The sequence below is a fragment of the Hypanus sabinus genome, chromosome 10 (assembly GCF_030144855.1).
Source record: "Hypanus sabinus isolate sHypSab1 chromosome 10, sHypSab1.hap1, whole genome shotgun sequence".
NCBI classification, from domain to species: Eukaryota; Metazoa; Chordata; class Chondrichthyes; order Myliobatiformes; family Dasyatidae; genus Hypanus; species Hypanus sabinus.
In genome coordinates this window covers 102,306,907-102,324,848 of record NC_082715.1, presented here as the reverse complement: position 1 = coordinate 102,324,848, position 17,942 = coordinate 102,306,907, and the positions used below count along the sequence as shown (strand labels likewise).

The 17,942-nt window shown below is 40.4% G+C and overlaps 1 protein-coding gene across 2 annotated transcripts in view; it reads right to left on the bottom strand.

The window, feature by feature from the left end:
* casp8ap2 (caspase 8 associated protein 2) overlaps nt 1–16,449 on the bottom strand; it is a 44,692-nt gene extending 28,243 nt beyond the window's left edge. Inside the window, exons 1-2 of one of the 2 annotated variants that reach the window (XM_059982423.1) lie at nt 16,251–16,449; nt 374–465 (exon numbers count right to left, since the gene is read on the bottom strand). In XM_059982423.1, the coding sequence (XP_059838406.1) occupies nt 374–465; nt 16,251–16,297 (139 nt within the window). In that variant the 5' untranslated portion in view covers nt 16,298–16,449. Of the gene's footprint in view, nt 1–373; nt 466–16,166 lie in introns of both variants that reach the window. The other variant, XM_059982422.1, reaches the window with a different exon arrangement.
* Nucleotides 16,450–17,942: the final 1,493 nt, after the last annotated feature.

The following is a 17,942-nucleotide window of genomic DNA, read 5'->3' as shown; positions in this document are numbered from 1 at the left end:
ACTGATTTACACTTAGAAAATGGCCCATTTTCTTTTAGTTAGTTGATCCATGCCAAAAAAAAATCATTCCAACCCATAATAAACTAATATTTGTCATTATTTTAGATTTGTCAGCTTTTCTGTTCAACAAGTTACCTAAGATGACGTACAATCATCTAAGGCCCTGTCACTTCCCAGATCCCCACCTGTGGGTGCATCTGTCTATGGTTGTTTCAGATGAGAGATAGTGAGAGATTGATCTGCAGGTGACAATCAGCTGTTAAAGACTCATTAAGAAAAGCTGTTTACAGTGTCAGGAAGAAGACTGGTAACTTATGTGCAGGCATTTCCCATTCTGGGTAAACGGATAATGAACATTCAAATTGTTTCTTACCAAAACTGTCCTCTTGCAATAGATCATAATGAAGATAATCTGCACTGCTGCTTGCTTCTCCTCTGTCCATGATGTTCTTAGAAATTCTCCACCTGAGCGAAGAAAAAGTTTACAATCAACATTTAGTATCTGTGTTCGTATCCAATTAGAAAAAATACCTTCTTCATAGATTGATGCCTCATCAGCAAATATGGATCTGCAGACGTTCCCTAGTTGTCTGCAGTGAAGCTTTATCGTTGAGAAAGCCAAAAATACTCAAGAGTTCTTTTTTTTAAATGGAAGGACGCATACTAACCATATTACAGTCTATTGTAGATTATGTTGATTCTTCTCCATTACGTGAAATGCATCAAATTTTGAAGTCTATTCAAATACAAGATCTTTCAAAGTTACACTCAATTTGCAACACATACAATGCTAGAGGGACTCAGCAAATCAGGCAGCGTCAATGGAAGGAATGATCAACATTTCGGGCTGATGACCCTTCATAAGGTCAATTTGTATTCAGGAGACCTCAGAGGGGGATGGATAAAGAAACACAATTCAAGGACAATGCTCCCAAGAACGATTCTATAAAACAATCTTTAGTTATTAGCTATACAAAAAATATGCAGATCAACAAACTTGAGGTCTTGTAAAAGGGATGGAGAAAAATGACATAGATCACTACATTTTTTTGAGGAAACAGCTACATTTTTTGATACAGCGGAAAAGAAATTAAATTAAAACTAATCTCTTGTTTTAGCTACTCTTTATTCCATGCTAACCATCTGATAGACAGCACCACTGACAACATTACACCCCTATAGAATTGCAGTACTGTCCACCTGCAACAACCATTCATCTGGTGGCCACTCATTTCAACTTCCCATTTCCACACCAGCACATTTGTCCATGGCCTCCTTTACTGCCATGATGAGGCCAAACACAGGTTGGTGGAGGAACATCTCATATTCTGGCAGGGTCACCTGCTTACGGTGACATAAACATTGATTTCTCCAACTTTGGGTAAGAATTCCCCTCTATTTCTGCCACACCCCATTTTTGTTTTTCTCATTCTGGTGGTCCTTTCATCCTTTCTCTTCTCCTCTCTGCACTCTTGACTTGCCAATGCCCTCCCTCTGGTTCCCCACCTCCTTCCCTGTATTCTGAACTCTGATCAAATTCCTTCCTTAACCCTTTACCTCTTCCCCTCTATCACCCTCCCTCATCTGCTGTCACCTATCACCTGCCAGTTTCCACTCTAGCCCCTTCTCTCACATTCTTATTCTACCTCCTGCAACTTTCCTTTCCAATCGTGATAAAAGGTCTCAGCCAGAAACGTCAACTGTTTATTTCCACCATAGATTCTGCCGATCTGCTGAGTTCCTCCAGCATTTTATGCATATTGCCAAAAATTTATAGTATTTGTAGAATCTCGTATCCTAAAATCTTGTTTTCAAGGTTATCAGGTAAGACACACCTTCCTTATGGCAGCAGTGGTACTGTTAAATCTAGTTTATGAATTCTATTCTGCTGCAACAGTGTCTAAAGCTAAACAAATAGTCTACAGTGACTTGTAAAAGTATTCAGCCTCCAACCTATTGATCACTTAAGTATTACAACCAGGGATTTTGATCCATTTTTAAAAAAAAAATTTATTAGTTTTTCAAAACATTTTACAAATTAAAAACCCCAAATCCCAATGAGGAACATTAAAACAGTGCAAAATTAAGCATACAATAACAATATACTACAAAGGAAGAGAATTTAACAAAAAAAAGCACCTAAATTAAAGACAAGTAAACTTAGTGTCCTCCCCAAGCCCCACAACACAAGAAAAAACAACAGTAACTCCAGACCAACCACAACACAATATAGAGAGTATAAGTCAGGACAGCCAAACTCCCAGACTGTGAATACACTCAGCAACAGAGGGTAATAATGCCTTCTACCAGAAAAAAAAGGAGCTGAAAGCAAGGGACCGAAAAGAAAAAAAAACCCTAGTCAAGAGGAAGGTTATGAAAGTACTCGATAAAAGGTCCCCAGACCTTATGGAACTTTAGATCCGAATTGAGAACTGAATAATGAATTTTTGAGGTCCAAACAGGCCACGATGTCGTTAAGCCATTGAGCATGAGTGGGCGGGGCAACATCTCTCCATCTGAGGAGGATCAAGCGTCTAGCCAGGAGAGAGGCAAAGGATAATATTCGGCATTTGGTCGGACCCAGACATAAATCTGTCTCGCCCCAAAAACCGAACAGAGCAATTAAGGGGTTTAGTTCTAGGTGCTGATTCAGAATACACGATAACGTAGTGAAGACATCTTTCCAGAATTTCTCCAAGCTAGGACAGAACCAGTACATATGGAGGAGAGAGGCCACGCCCCTCTTGCATTTATCACAGAGTGGACTAACGCTAGGGTAGAATCGAGATAGTTTAGATTTAGACATATGGGCTCTATGAACAATCTTAAACTGTAAAAGGCAGTGGCGAGCACAAAGAGAGGTTGAGTTAACCGATTTGAGAACTGAATCCCAACTCTCCTCAGATAAGGAGATATTTAAATCCTGCTCCCAGGCCATTTTGATTTTATCCATGGGGGCCCATCGTAAGGCTGCTAGTTTATCTCGGATGATTGATATTAAGCCTTTACCTAGTGGATTCCTGGAAAGAAATAGGTCCATAGCATTTTTCGCAGGCATTTCAGGAAAGTTAGGAATTAAAGGAGCAATAAAGTGTCAGATTTGGAGATATCTGAAAAAATGAGCATTGGGCAGATTAAACTTAACACAGAGCTGCTGAAAAGAAGCGAACCGATTATCAATGAAAAGATCTTCAAAATGTCTAATGCCCTTCCTATACCAAACCTGGAATGCTGAATCGTATGTAGTAGGTAAAAAAACGGTGATTATGAGCAACAGGGCTGGAAAAGGAAAACCCTTGGAAACCATAGCATTTCCTGATCTGAGCCCATATACGCAAAGTGTGTCTAACAAGAGGATTAGCTATTGATCTGGGCAGACTACTAGGGAGTGCAGAGCCAAGAAGTGCAGAGATAGATAATTCTTTAGTGGAGCTCAGCTCCATTGCCACCCAGTTAGGGCACTCGGGTTGGCCATGGAAGAAAGACCAGAAGGTAGCACAACGTATATTAGCTGCCCAATAATATAAATGAAAGTTAGGTAAAGCCATGCCACCCTCTTTTTTAGATTTTTGGAGATGGATTTTATTAATTCTAGAGCGCTTATTCTGCCACAGATATGACAAAATAATAGAGTCTAAGGAATCAAAAAAAGATTTAGGAATAAAAATTGGGACAGATTGAAATAGGTATAAAAATTTGGGGAGGACGTACATTTTAACAACATTAATACGACCTACCAAAGACATAGATAGAGGTGACCATTGTACCAGACTCTGTTTTATAGCATATGAAAGACTGGCAAAGTTTTCACGAAAGAGATCTTTAAACTTTCTTGTGACTGTAATTCCAAGATAAGTAAATTGATTATGGACTACTTTAAAAGGGAGATCACGAAATGTTAGTTCTTGTGCTTCTTTATTAATTGGGAGAAGTTCACTCTTATGTAAATTAAGTTTATAGCCAGAGATCTGGCTAAACTGGTCAAGAAGTGAAAATATTGAAGGGAAGGATGTAGACAGATTTGAGAGAAAGAGTAATAAGTCATCAGCATAGAGAGAAACTTCATGCTCAACACCCCCTCTCCAAATCCCAGTCAATTTAGGGCAGTTTCAAAATGCTATCGCCAGAGGTTCCATCGCCAAATCAAAGAGAAAGGGACTTAAGGGGCATCCCTGGCAGGTGCCACGTTTGAGATTAAATACTTGGGATTTCTGAAAGCTGGTTAAAACAGAGGCAGTATGACACAGGTACAGCAATTGAATCCAAGGGATGAAACTTTGGCCAAGGTCAAATTTTTCTAAAACTGCAAAAAGGTAGTTCCACTCTATACGATCAAATGCTTTCTCCGCATCGAGGGAAATAACACATTTAGGAATCCCAGTTGGAGGTGAGTATAAGATATTAAATAAATGCCGAATGTTAAAAAAAGGGAGATGGTTTTTAATAAAGCCTGTTTGGCCATCAGAGATAATGGATGGAATGACGGTTTCTAATCTATGAGCCAAAACTTTAGCTAAGATCTTTACATCAACATTGAGCAGAGAGATCGGCCTATACGAGGAACACTCTGTTGGGTCTTTGCCCTTTTTTAAAAGAAGAATAATAAATGCCTCACTGAAAGAGGGTGGCAATTTGCCGTAATTAAACGAGTCAGATAATACTGAAAGTAACTGAGGAGAAAGAAGAGAAGAGAATGATTTATAAAATTCTGCAGGGTCCAGGAGATTTCCCTGAGGACAGTGCAGAAATTGCAGTAGATATTTCTTCTAATGACATAGGCGCATTGAGTTTGGCTTTGAAATCAGATGAAAGTGAGGGGATATTCAGATTCTGTAAAAATTGATCAACAGAGATATTGTCATTCAGAGATTCAGAGGAATAAAGCCGAGAATAAAAAATTTTAAATGCGTCATTAATTTCTAAATGATCCGATGTAAAGTCTCCGTTCTCCTTCCGGATCTTTGTAATATGTTGTTTGGCTTTGGAATGCCTCAGCTGATTGGCTAGAAATTTACCAGACTTATCCCCATGAATGTAAAAGCGACTCTTGCTTTCGAGAAGTTGGCGTTCGACAGGTTGAGTGGACAGAAGATTAAATTTAGTTTGGAGTTCTACATGCTTCTTGTATAATTCAGGGTTCTTAGTTTGGGCATATATTTGATCCAATTCTTTAATCTGGTTAATGAGGTCTAATCGATCTGCATGGGATCTTCTGTTGAGATTTGCTGTGTAAGAGATTATTTGCCCCCTCAGATATGCTTTCATGGCATCCCAGACAATCTGGGATGGCACTTCAGGTGATGTATTAGTGTTAAAATAAAAGGTTATCTGATCCTTAATAAATTTTTAAAAATCATCATCCGATAGTAAAGTTGAATCAAACTGCCAGTGTTTATTCCTCTGAGGGAAACCAGGCAAATTCAGAGAGAGAGTAATTGGGGCATGGTCAGAGATCAGTATACTCTGATAGTCACAAGAGTGGGCAAATGGAATAAGTTGGTTATCTAGTAAGAAATGATCAATTCTAGTGAAGATATGGTGAACATATGAGAAAAAAGAATAATCTCTCTCCGTAGGATGGAGGAAACGCCATATACCTGAGATACCATAATTAAAGAGAAACGATTGGATAGCTAAGGCAGATTTAGTAGGTGGTCTAGTAACAGAGGACGATCGATCCAAATTAGGATCTAACCAACAATTAAAGTCACAGCCCAGAATAAGAGAGTATGAGTTTAAGTCTGGTAGTGAGGAAAAAAACCGTTCAAAAAAATTAACATCATCAAAATTGGGGGCATACAGGTTTGCTAGTGCAACTTTAGTGTAATATAGTTTGCCAGAAACAATAATAAAACGGCCATTTATATCAGATATTTTATTATGGAGTTCAAAAGGAATATTTGAGTTAATAAGAATGGAGATTCCCCTAGCTTTAGCGGTAAAGGATGAATGAAAATGCTGACCTGCCCACTTTGACAAAAGCCGGGAGTTATCAGAACAACGAATATGAGTTTCTTGAAGGAAAGCAATGTCAGCTTTGAGTTGTTTGATATGTGAGAATACCTTCCTCCTTTTAACAGGGTGATTCAATCCCTTTACATTCCAGCTCACGAATTTAAGTGCACTAGCCATTATCGATTACTAATGCATAAAAAGGCAGAAGGCACGTAAAAAGTCAAGCAGTACAATTGCAGTCTGGGAACAGGGATGTAAACATAGATTCGTAAAATCAAAACATATACATGTCCTGAGCAATAAAGAGATATAATATATACAATGAGTGATGTTGGAACTAGAAAACCCACCCCACCCACACAACCTAAAACTAGACGGCTACCAAAACAAGTTGCTAGCTCTACCAAAAAAATTAACCCAAATACAACTTCCAGATCTATGTCATTAACAGCAGTTCCGTGTAAATACTATAACAAATAGTAACTAGTTTATGCACTAAAAAACATAACTACAGATTAGAACACCTTCTGCAGAAATATAAAACTTAATACAGAGACAATTGGAAGACCAAAACTAACCTGCCAGCGGAAAAATTATAGAAGAATCAAGTAAGAGAAAGGAAAAAAAAGGATTAAAAAAAAGGAGAGGAAGGGGAAAATTATAAATTCAAGATGAGTATTTATCAACCATTTACAGAGAGGAGAGAAAAAAATTCAGAAATTAGAAAAAAGGGGGTGAAGAAAAGAAAAAAAGTATAATAAGATAAATAAATATAAAAAGAAGGAAAGATAGATCGGCAATTAAACTGTGAACCAACAAACAGGAAGGCCTTCACTGAAGACTTCAATCCTCCAAAACAAGTTAAAGTCAGTTGTAGAACTCTGTAGATAAAGTTGTACAACAATAAAAAATAGATTACACACACACCAAATCCAGGGAGAGATTGTCAACAGCCCTTAGAGTTTCAATGAATAATGTCTAAATGATTCAAGTAAAGTCTGAGTCCAGAAAAAGTAATCTTACTACAAGAAGTACTTATCCACCATTTTAGGAGGTCCGATCGGGTTCCGAAGATGACTGGATAGCCGGAAGTCTTGCCACAAATGCTTCAGCTTCCTTGGCTGACTTAAACCATTTGTATTTCCCAGTGTTAAGCTTGATTCGTAGATCAGCAGGGGAACGAAGAGAGGGTTTAAAAACACGATCAAAAAGCACTTGCATTGTGCCTTTAAACTCAGCGTGCATCTTTAAGGTCTGGGGAGCAAAATCTTCCACAAAGCGAATGGTTGTACCCTGGAAAATAAAAGAACCTCTGCGACGTGCCTCTACGATCAGATGGTGTTTTACCTGGTATTGATGGAAGCACAAGTTTACCAGTCGCAGGCGGTAGCCCAGAATTCCGGCGGGAACATGGACCCAGTGTGCCCGTTTGAGCTCAGGCGGATTCGGAAACAAATCTTTCCCGAATATCTCACAGAGAAACTCGGCAAAAAACTTCCCTGCTGATCCCTGTTCGGTGGCCTCTGGCAATCCAAGAATTCTAAGATTGCAGCATCTGCTGCGATTTTCGAGATCCACCGTTTTGAAAAGGAGTTTGTTACACTTTTCCTCCAAGCTGGAACAGAGAGTCTCCAAGTATCAAACACGACTTTCTAAATCTTCAGAAGTCGAATCGATGCGAGATAAGTGTTGGGCATGTTTGCCCACCTTGTCGTTGATCTGATCAAGTTTGTCCTCCAACTGTTTGAAAGCGGTTTTAAATCCCTTTAAAATTTCGTCTCACAGCCAGGGTCTCGTCTGAGAGAGCCGGAGCTTCCTTTCTCCCGGATTTAGAGCTCTTGCTAGACATTGTAAGTTAGATGTGTTCACAGGCAAGTAAGAGATACCGAAAAAGTTCCCGACTAAGGTTTAAAAAATGGAGACATTTAGTGCAAAGATAGCGACAGTAACGGAACAAAAGTTCGGAGCAGCTAAGCAATCGCCATCTTACCGGAAGTCCGATTTTGATCCATTTAACTGAGAATTTTTATTTGTCAATCACATGCTCCTTTTTCACAGTAGAGTCCAAAAAACAGGGAAAATTGTAAAGCATTAAAAACTAAAAATTCAAAAACTTTTATAGCTGTGAGAAGTGGTTCAATTTGAACTGCTGACATTTAAGTTTTTGAATATTTAGTTTTTTGGATAAGTAGTCAGTAGTCTTTTGGATTAGTCTCTATTAGTTTTGCATAATGTGTTGGAGCAAGATTTGCCTATTCCTTTTTGCTAAATTGCTCAAGCTGTGCCAGGTTAGGTAGTGGACAACAATCTTGAGGTCTTGCCAGAGATGTTCAATCAGCTTAAGGTTAGAACTCTGACTGGGCCACTCAAGGACATCAATTTTCTTCATTTGAAACCACTTCGTGGTTGCTCTGGCAGTGTGCTTTGGGTTACTGTCCTGTTAAAATCAAACTTAGTCTGAGTTTAAATTTTCTGGCAGAGGCAAGCAGGTGTTTATCCAGGATCTCTCTGTATTTAGCAGTGTTCCACCTTCCCATCAATCCTGACCAGATTTCCAGTCCCTGCTGGTGAAAAGCATCCCCATCGCTCAATGCAACCACCACCATACTTTATTGTAGGGAAGGTAGTCGGCCCTCCTTATCCATGGATTCTGCATGCGCAAAATCAACCAACGGCGAATTGCGAAAACCTGTAAGTGCTCTTCCAGCACACATTGTTTGAGCATGTACAGACTTTTCTTTCTTGCCATTATTCCCTAAACAATGCAGTATAACAACCATTTTACATAGCATTTACATTGTATTAGGTATTATAAGTAATCTAGAGATGATTTAAAGTATACGGGAAGATGTGCGTGGATTATCGTGCATCAGGATCGAAAAACATCGGAAGTTCTCTAAGTAAGTCGGAACAGGTACATCCGGTATTATTTAGCATCAGTCAGTCAAACGTTTGTCTTAGTATATGGTATATATTTTATCTTTCTATGCATATAATACACTTAAGAACGTATGTTTCAGCGCCGGGCTCGGGAACAGAAGTTCTCGGGACTCGGGACAGATTGCTCCCACGTGCGCTCTCCACTGTGCCGGGTTGATGTGGAGGATCAAAAACCCAAAAATTAAACCACTGCGTTGCTTAGTAATAACTGTAGCTTTCATTGGGGCAGAGCCTTTCTCACTTTATCCTTTAAAATTGTTCCGATCGTTGACCGACGTAGCCTAATCCTTTTCCAATGACCGATGGTGTTTCACCTCCTTCTGATCGCTTTATTATTTCCACTTTATTTTCAATCATGATTATTTTCGTGAACAGAAACACTGCGCATTCAGAACTCTGGCACGAGGTCCTAATGTCCACCGCACTGACACAGGTTTAAATAAGGTCTGGGGTTCTGCTGGGTCCTAAGGTCCACCGGATTGAAACAGATTGAATAAGAAGGGACTTGAGCACCCGTGAACTTTTATCCGCGAGGGGTCCCAGAACCAATCCCCTGTGAATAAGTAGGGCCAAATGTATGACCTGGCTTTTGTGCAGTATTAGTGTTGAGGCCAAAAAGTTCTTCAGTCTCATCCGACCACAAGACGTTCTGCTACATCTTTACAGTATCTTCCAAGTGACACTTTGCAAAGTTTTGACAGGCAAGGGTCTGCATTTTATATAAGCCAGGGCTTCTTCACTCTTCTATAAATATCCTTTTTGTGCAAATACTTTGAGATTGTGGAGCCATGAACTTCATCTCCAGTTGCAGCCACTGATTTCTGCAGCTTACTCAGAGTGACTGTTGGCGCCACAGTAGCCTATCTTTCAAGTGCCATTCTTCTCCAGTGACTAAGTTCGTAGGGGCAGCCTCTGAACTAGGTAGTGTGGCTGTGGTTTTTTTTACACTGTTTCATGATGGGCTGCACTGAGTGCCTTTGAGATGGTCTAGTACCCTTCCACAGATTTGTGCTTTTCTTTTATCATTTCCCTAACTTTTCCTGAATGCTCTTTTGCCATAATTTTGGTTTGGTCTGTTGAAAATCTACCATACTGTTTGGATTTACAGAAAAGGGGTGCTTACAGTATTCTTATGGCTTAATTGAAAACAGGTGATCCTTCTATTTTCTAGATCAAATTTGTTAAGCTTGTAAGGTAATAATTGAACTTGAGGAAAGTTAACAGTCATGACAAAGGCAAAGAATACTTATTCAGCCTCAATTTTGGTTTTTAATTTTAGTGAAATGTTGACAGGGTTTGGAATTTTTCTTTTGATTTGACATGAAGCACAATGTTTTGTAGATTGGCTCTAAAATCCTACTTCAATACATTTTAAATTTAGAAAATGACAGTAAAATGTAAAAATAGTTTTGGAGGCTGATACTTTTCAAGGTACTCTATTTAGGCAGGATTCAGGTGCACCCACTTTGATGGGACTATACTACAAAACAACCCCCCCACCCCTCCAAACAATAGCCACTGGGACATTGAGAGATAAATATGTGATTAACAAAAGGGATAAAAGCAGCAGGGTGTTTTAGTGGGTGGCTTCACCTTTCCTTATATAGTCTGGGACCTCCTTAGTGGCATAGATGGTGCAGAATTTGTTAGGTGCATTCAGGAGGGTATCTTGAATCAATATGTAGACAGTCTAACAAGTGGAGGGGCCACACAAGACCTAGTATTAGATAACAAGCCTTGCCAGATTACTGACCTTTTAGTGGTAGAATAGTGAGGGAACACTGATCATAACTCTCAAAGTTTTAAGATAGCAATAGATAAAGTATGGATCTTGCAGAGAGCATTAAATTGAAGCAGGACAAATTACAATCTCTATTTGACAGGAGCTAGAGAGTGTTAACTGGGAACTGCTGTTCATGGGTAGGTCCACATTTGATGTGGAGAATACTTAAAGGCCAACTGCACAGAGTACAGGACAGGCATATTCCAGTAAGAAGTAAAGACAAGAACGGCCGATGTGACAAATTTAGTCAAAGTATGTTAGATTTAGGAAGCTAAAAATCAGAGCCCTTGAGGATTATACAGAAGCCAGGAAAGAAATCAAGAAGGGAATTCGAGAAGCCAGAAGGGACCATAAAAAGTCCTTGGCAAGTAGAATTCTGCATGTACATCAAGAGCAAGAGGATAATTAAGAAGGTAATAGAACGGGTCAAGGAGGGAACATTTGAGGTAGAAGAGGCATTAAGTGAATACCTTGCATCAGTATTTACCAAGAAGGATAGCAAGAACAGGGAGCTTACAGTAGAGTGTGCTAATTAAGCAAAGGCTTTTTGAGATAGTGTTTTGGATCTCAGAAAGAACATTAAGGTCCCCAGGGCTGATGGGATAAACCTCAGGTTACTGAGAGAGGCAAGGGATGATATTGCTGGGGCGTTGACCAATATCTGTATGCCCTTCTTAGCCACAAGGGAAATCCCAGAGGAAATGCGAGTCAAAAATGTTGAAAACTATAAAATGGTGAGTCTCATCTCACTGGTAGGGAAGTTACTGGAGAGGATTCTTAGGGATAAGATTTTGGAAATATTTTGGGAAAACATAGCCTAAATAAGTACAGTCAACGTAGCTTTGTGTTGGGCAAGTTGTGCCTTTACTTGATTGAGTTTTTTTTTGACAAGGTGATAAAGGGGATGAAGAATGAGCTCTGGACTTTGTCCCGTGAATTTTAGTTAGGTATTCTGACAAAGTCCCTGAAGTGAAGCTCATCCAGAAGACTAAGCTAGATGGGATCCAGAATCGGGATTCAGAGTTGATTTCCCCATGAAAAACGGTGGTCTGGGATGAGTGTTCTGTAGGCATTTGCACTTGAACCACCGTTGTTTGTGACATATAAATGATCTGGATGAAAACACAGATAGGTGGGTTACTAAATTTATGGAAGATATGAAGATTGGTGGTATTCTAGATAGCACAGAAGACTGGTAAACAATACAACAGGATATACAGTACTGTGCAAAAGTCTTGGGCACCCTAGGCTTTTAAAATAAATTTTGTGTTAGTTGTTTATTTTTTGTCTTGTGCATTAGTATCAGTAGAAAAGAACAAATTTTAGATTTCCAAACATTAAATGTTAGAGAAACTTCTGTATTTCATTAACAAAAGTAACATTAAGTAAAAGACAACTTTTCAAATAAAGACTTGATTACCTTGTAGGTATTCAGCCCAGTGCGTGATTAAACAAAGATAACAAACAGATCAATGATATTATGAATTGAATGAACTAAAATGATTAACTGAAGTAGAAGTGAATGTAGAAGGAATCAAACTGGGTGAAGGACACACGAAATAAAAGGTGAGGGTGTAGCGGATGTGATAGTTTAAACTTCAAATCATCAATTCTTACAAGATGGCAAGAGTGGGCATAGCAACAAGACACAAGGTGGTCATCCTGCACCAGCAGGGTCTCTCCCAAACAGAAATTTTGCTGCAGACAGGACTTTCAAGATGTGCTGTCCAAATTCTTCTGAAGAAAGCACAAATAAACAGGCAAGGTCAAGGACCAGAAACTAAGTGGACGGCCATGGAAACCGAATGTAGCAGACAAAAGATATATCAAACTGACATCCCTTTTAAATCGGAAGATGTCTAGCGCTGCTATCAGTTCTGAAGTCACAGAAACTAATGGAACTTAAGTACATCCCTCTAAAGCCTGGAGAAGTCAGACGTGGTCTTCCTGGAAGAGTTGTTGCCAAAAAGCCATTCCTCTAAAGTGGAAACAAAGCCAAGAGACTTACCTACACACAAAAACACAGGGACTGGGGTGCTCAACAATGGCAGCAAGTGCTCTGGACTGCTGAGGCAAAATATGAAATTTCCGGCTCAAACAGGAAGTACTTTGTCCACAGAAGAGCTGGAGAATGCAACATGGATGAGTGTCTGCAGCCAACAGTGAAGCATGGAGGAGGTTCCCTGCAGGTCTGGGGCTGCATTACTGCAAGTAGAGTTTGTGGTCTAGTCAGAATTAACAGAATCCTAAATGTTGAGAAGTACAAGCAGATTCTCATCCATCACGTAATACCATCAGGGAAGCATCTGATCGATCCCAACTTCATTCTGCAACAGGACAATGACCACAAACACATGGATAAGGTCAGAAAAAAACTAGCTTCAGTGAAAAGAACAAGAAGATCTGCATCAAATAGGATGGCCTCCACAGAGCATTGATCTTAACATCACCCAGGCTGTCTGGGATTACCAGGAGAGACAGAACCAAGTGAGACAGCCAAAGTCTGTAGAACTGTGGCAAATTCTCCAAGACGCTTGGAACAACTTACCGACCAATTTTCTTATAAAACTGCATGGCAGCGTACCTAAGAGAACTGATGCAGTTTTAAAGGCAAAGGGTGGTCACACCAATTATCAATTTGATTTAGTGCTTTATTTTAAACTGTTTGCTGCTGTTTGAGTTTTTTTATATCTAGCTTTTAATTTCATTATTTTTGAAAGCATCTTCACTTTACAGAATTTTACATGCGCCTCAGGCTTTTGCACAGTCCTATACATAAGTGACGATGGCACTTAAACCAGCCAGATGTGAAATGTTGCATTTTGGGATCAAATATAAAGGGGCAGCATACTGTTAAATGTCAAGACCTTTAATGGTGTTGATGTGCAGAGGGATCTTGAGGTCCAGATCAACAGCTTCCTGAAAGCAGCTACACAGGTTGCTAGGGTAGCAAAGAAGGCATATGGCATACCTGCAGTTAGTAGTCAAGGAACCAAATTCAAGAGTCAGGAAGTTATGTTGCAGCTTTAGAAATCTCTAGTTAAACTACATCTGCAGCATTGCATTCAGTTATGGTTACCCCATTATAGGAAGGAAGGAGGATGCACAAGAAGTTTACCAGGATGCTGCCCAGATTAGAAGGCAAGTTTTTAAGGAGAGGTTTATCCAAGGAGAGGTTCCCCCCTCTGGAGTGGTGTAGACTGGAGGAAGATCTAATAGAGGCTTAAAAGATCATAAAAGGAATAGATTTGACAGCTAGTATCTTTTCTCAGGGTTGAAATACCTCATATCCAAGGGCATGCATTTAGAGTGAGAGAGGCAAGCTCGAAGGAGATGTGCAAGGCAAGTATTTTTTTACCCAAAGAATGGCATATACCTGTGCCGCCAGAGGTGACGTTAAAGGCAAATATGACATAGGTGTTCAAGAGACTCTTAGATAGGCAGGGAATGGAAGAATATGGATGTTGTGTAGGTAGAATGGAATAGTTTGGTTGAGGATTTGATTACTAATTTAATTGGTTCAGCACAACATTGTGAGCAGAAGAGCCTGCTCCCTTGCAGTATTGTTTTATATTGTCATTGTCAGGGCAACCCGCAGATTCACATTCTAGGAAAAATCTGAAGATTACAGTCTTGTTGCTTTGTTCAAATTCTATAGCGTAGAGAAACTGTCATCTTATCATGCAAATTCAGCATGACCATGGAGAAAATGTGTCTGACAAATTAGAAACAAGAGAAAATCTGCAGATGCTAGAAAATTCCGAGCAACACACACAAAGTGCTAGAGGAACTCAACATGCCAGGCAGCATCTATGGAAAAACAGTACAGTCAACGCTGCGCTCCTTAGGTGCTGCCTGGCCTGCTGAATTCCTCCTGGATTTTTTGTGTGCTGTTCTGAGAAATTAAGAGTGCTTTTTGACAGTCTCCAGTAGAGTAGACAAAAGAGAACCAGTGGCTGAATTTGGATTTGAATTTGCAGAAGGCATCTGACAAAGAACCTCAGAAAAGATTAAGTCATAAGGGCCTGAGGTATTCAGGGTAACATTGGCAAGGACAGAGGATGTCTAACATGCAGGAAACAGCAGTTAGCTATAAGGGGCGTCATTATCAGGCTGGTAACCTGTAACCTGTAACCAATGAAACCTCAAGCTGGGACACAGCCATTTACCAAATGTATTAATGACTTGGAGAAAACAAGCTACCAAATTTGTAGATGATACCAAAATGAGTGAGTAAGTATTACCATGTGTGAGTGAACAAAGAAAAAGTTGGCAAATTAAATATAAATGTTAGAATTTATGAAGTTGTTCATTTTGCAAGGAAGCATAATAAAACATTATTTAAATGAAGACTATAAAACGATGTGGCACAACAGTAATTGAGATCTTTTGCACAGCACACAAGCACATGGGCTAATTTCTATCAGTTCAGTTGAGAATAAAAATAGGAAAGACTTACTGCAACTAGAAAGACCATATCTCGAGTACCATGGAAATTTTTGATTCCCCATTTTAGGGGAAGGTTAATGTGTATGATCTTAGTATGGAGAGGCTGTAGGAGGAAACATCACACAGGTTGGCACTATAATCAGAGTTTAGAAGACTGAGTGCCTATCTCTATGAAACCTAGAAGCTAAATAGAGAAAATGCTGAGAGGATGTTTCCTTCTTGAATTGGCTGTGCAACCTCCCTCATTTTGAGAGATGATAAGACTCCCTATCAGCTCTATATTATTTGTGGTGATATAGATTATTTGATGCTAATCATTTAATAAATTTGGCATTTGATTTTTTATTCTTCTAATATGATCTTTCTTGAGCCACCCACTGGCACCAGCCAATCAATACACACCCTGGCTGCCTTCTACTATACACCTTGTTTTATTCAGATTGTGGGTGTCACAAGCATCAATATTAACCATCGATCCTTGGTGAAGCTGGAACAAACTTGGGCCATTTTGCCTTGTACTTATTTTCTCCATGGTTCAGAGAGAAGCGTAGGATATGCTATCAAACTAAACACGGAGTACTGCAGATTTGATGTCTAAGCAGACAAACCAACAAAATAAAGCATCACCTATAAAGCCAATGCTGGTAAGCATCAGTCCATTGTTTCTGGAACCTGCCATTAAATCAGGGAGCTGCAAATTAAGAGAATAGCAAGAAACAGTCAAGAGAAAAAGAATGAGGGGGAACGTGAAAAAGGTGCACTACAAACGAAAAGACTGGGTGTTCAACATTGCCTTTCAACTTAACGCGTCAACAAAGGTTCTCCCTCTTTGAGGAAGAATTTGAATGACAGACAGCCCGGGAAAACGCTCAAGCAGGACATCACCATCTTCATCACACTAACTTAGTCATCCCCTGATTACAGTGTCAATGATTTCAAGTAGAACTTTCTGATGAAATTGCAATCACAATGCATAAGTTGAAGTACTAGCAACAGAATAACTGTAATAAGGGGGAGGGTAAAGTGGGCGCTAACTCACTGCCGGGTCTGGTGGGGGTCACCACACTGAAAAGTAGGGTAGCCTGTGGATGCTCCCAGCCCGGAATGGAAGTTATGGACTCGCCTCGATGCGCTGTCGGCCCCGCTGCCCGTCCACTGCACGCTGGCCATTCCGTCCCGCGGCTGTCACTCAGCCGCGCAGCCCTCGCTGCCGTCCGCGAAACAAGAGCGAGGCTGCCTTCCCGCGCCTTCCGGCCTCGGAGTCCGGACCTGCGCCCGAACCCCAGCACCAACGAACAGGCGCCTCAGCCAAGAGAGGCCGCAGATTCCGGGCCTCCGGCAACAGCGACCACTAAAGGCCCAGAGGATGGCCGCGCAGAGGCGGGGCTGAGGTGAATTGCAAATCGGTTCAAGAAGTTAAAATCGGAATCAGGTTTAATATCATCGGCATATGGCGTGAAATTTGTTAACTTTATGGCAGCAGTACAATGAAATACAGGTAAATAAAAACAAAGAAAAAAGAACTAAATTACAGTAAGTAAAACCAAGAATGAAAGCTGAAACATTATACCTGATATCACTAATACAGTCCAGTCTTTCTCGTGATCATTGGTTGCAAAAAGCCATCATCAGGCGCGTGAACTTGTTGCCAATATAAGTCCTGACGAAGGGTCTCGGCCCGAAACGTGGACAGTGCTTCTCCTTATAGATGCTGCCTGGCCTGCTGTGTTCCACCAGCATTTTGTGTGTGTTCCCAATATAAGTGGTCATCTCAGAAAAGGGATCTCAGGCCAAATCAAGACACTGATAGTTCATCAAAATTGTTTAATGCCATTTCCTTGATTGGATAATCCTAGAAAATGTAACGGATACCACTCAGTCCATCACTGGTAAAGCCCACCCCACCCTTGAGCACATCTACACAGAGTGTTTTCACAGGAAAGCAGCACCAATCATCGGGGACTCCCACCACCATGATCATAAACAAGAGAAATTCTGCAGATACTGGAAATCCAAGCAACACACACAAAATGCAGGAGGAACTCAGCAGGCCAGGCAGCAACAGGGATCAGCAGGAAGGGTCCTGCTGAAAGGTCTCGGCCAAAAAAGTCAACTGTACTCTTTTCCACAGATGTTGCCTGCGCTGCTGAGTTCCTCCAATATTTTGTGTGTGTGTGTTGCCACCCAGATCAAGCTCTTTTCTTACTACAGCCATCAAGAAGGTGGTACAGGAGCCTCAGGACTCACACCAACAGGATTTGGAGCAGTTATTACCCCTCAACCATCAGGCTCTTGAACCAAAGGGAATAACATCACTCAACTTCATTTGTCCCATCACTTAAATGCTCCCACAATCGACTCACTTACAAGGACTCTTCATCTCATGTTCTTGATGCTTACTCCTTATTTACTTACATTACTATTAACGTGAGAACTCTGCAGATGCTGAAAAACCAAAGCAAAACACAAAATGCTGTGGAACTCTGCAGATTAGGTAGCATCTATGGAAATGAATAGACATTTGAGACCATTCTTCAGAACTGGAAAGGAAGGGGAAGATTTTGGAATTTTAAAAAGTTGGGAGGGGAAGGAGGCTAACTGGAAGGTGATAGGTGAAGCCAGTTGGGTGGGAAAGGACAAGGGGCTGGAGAAGAAGGTGAGTGGACATTGGAGAAAGGGAAGGAGGAAGGGACCCAAAGGGAAGTGATATACTGGTGATAAGAAGTGAAAGATCAGATAGAGGAGGGGGTGTAGAATTTGTCTACCTGAAGGAGAAATCAATATTCATGCCATCAGATTGAAGATACCCAGCTGG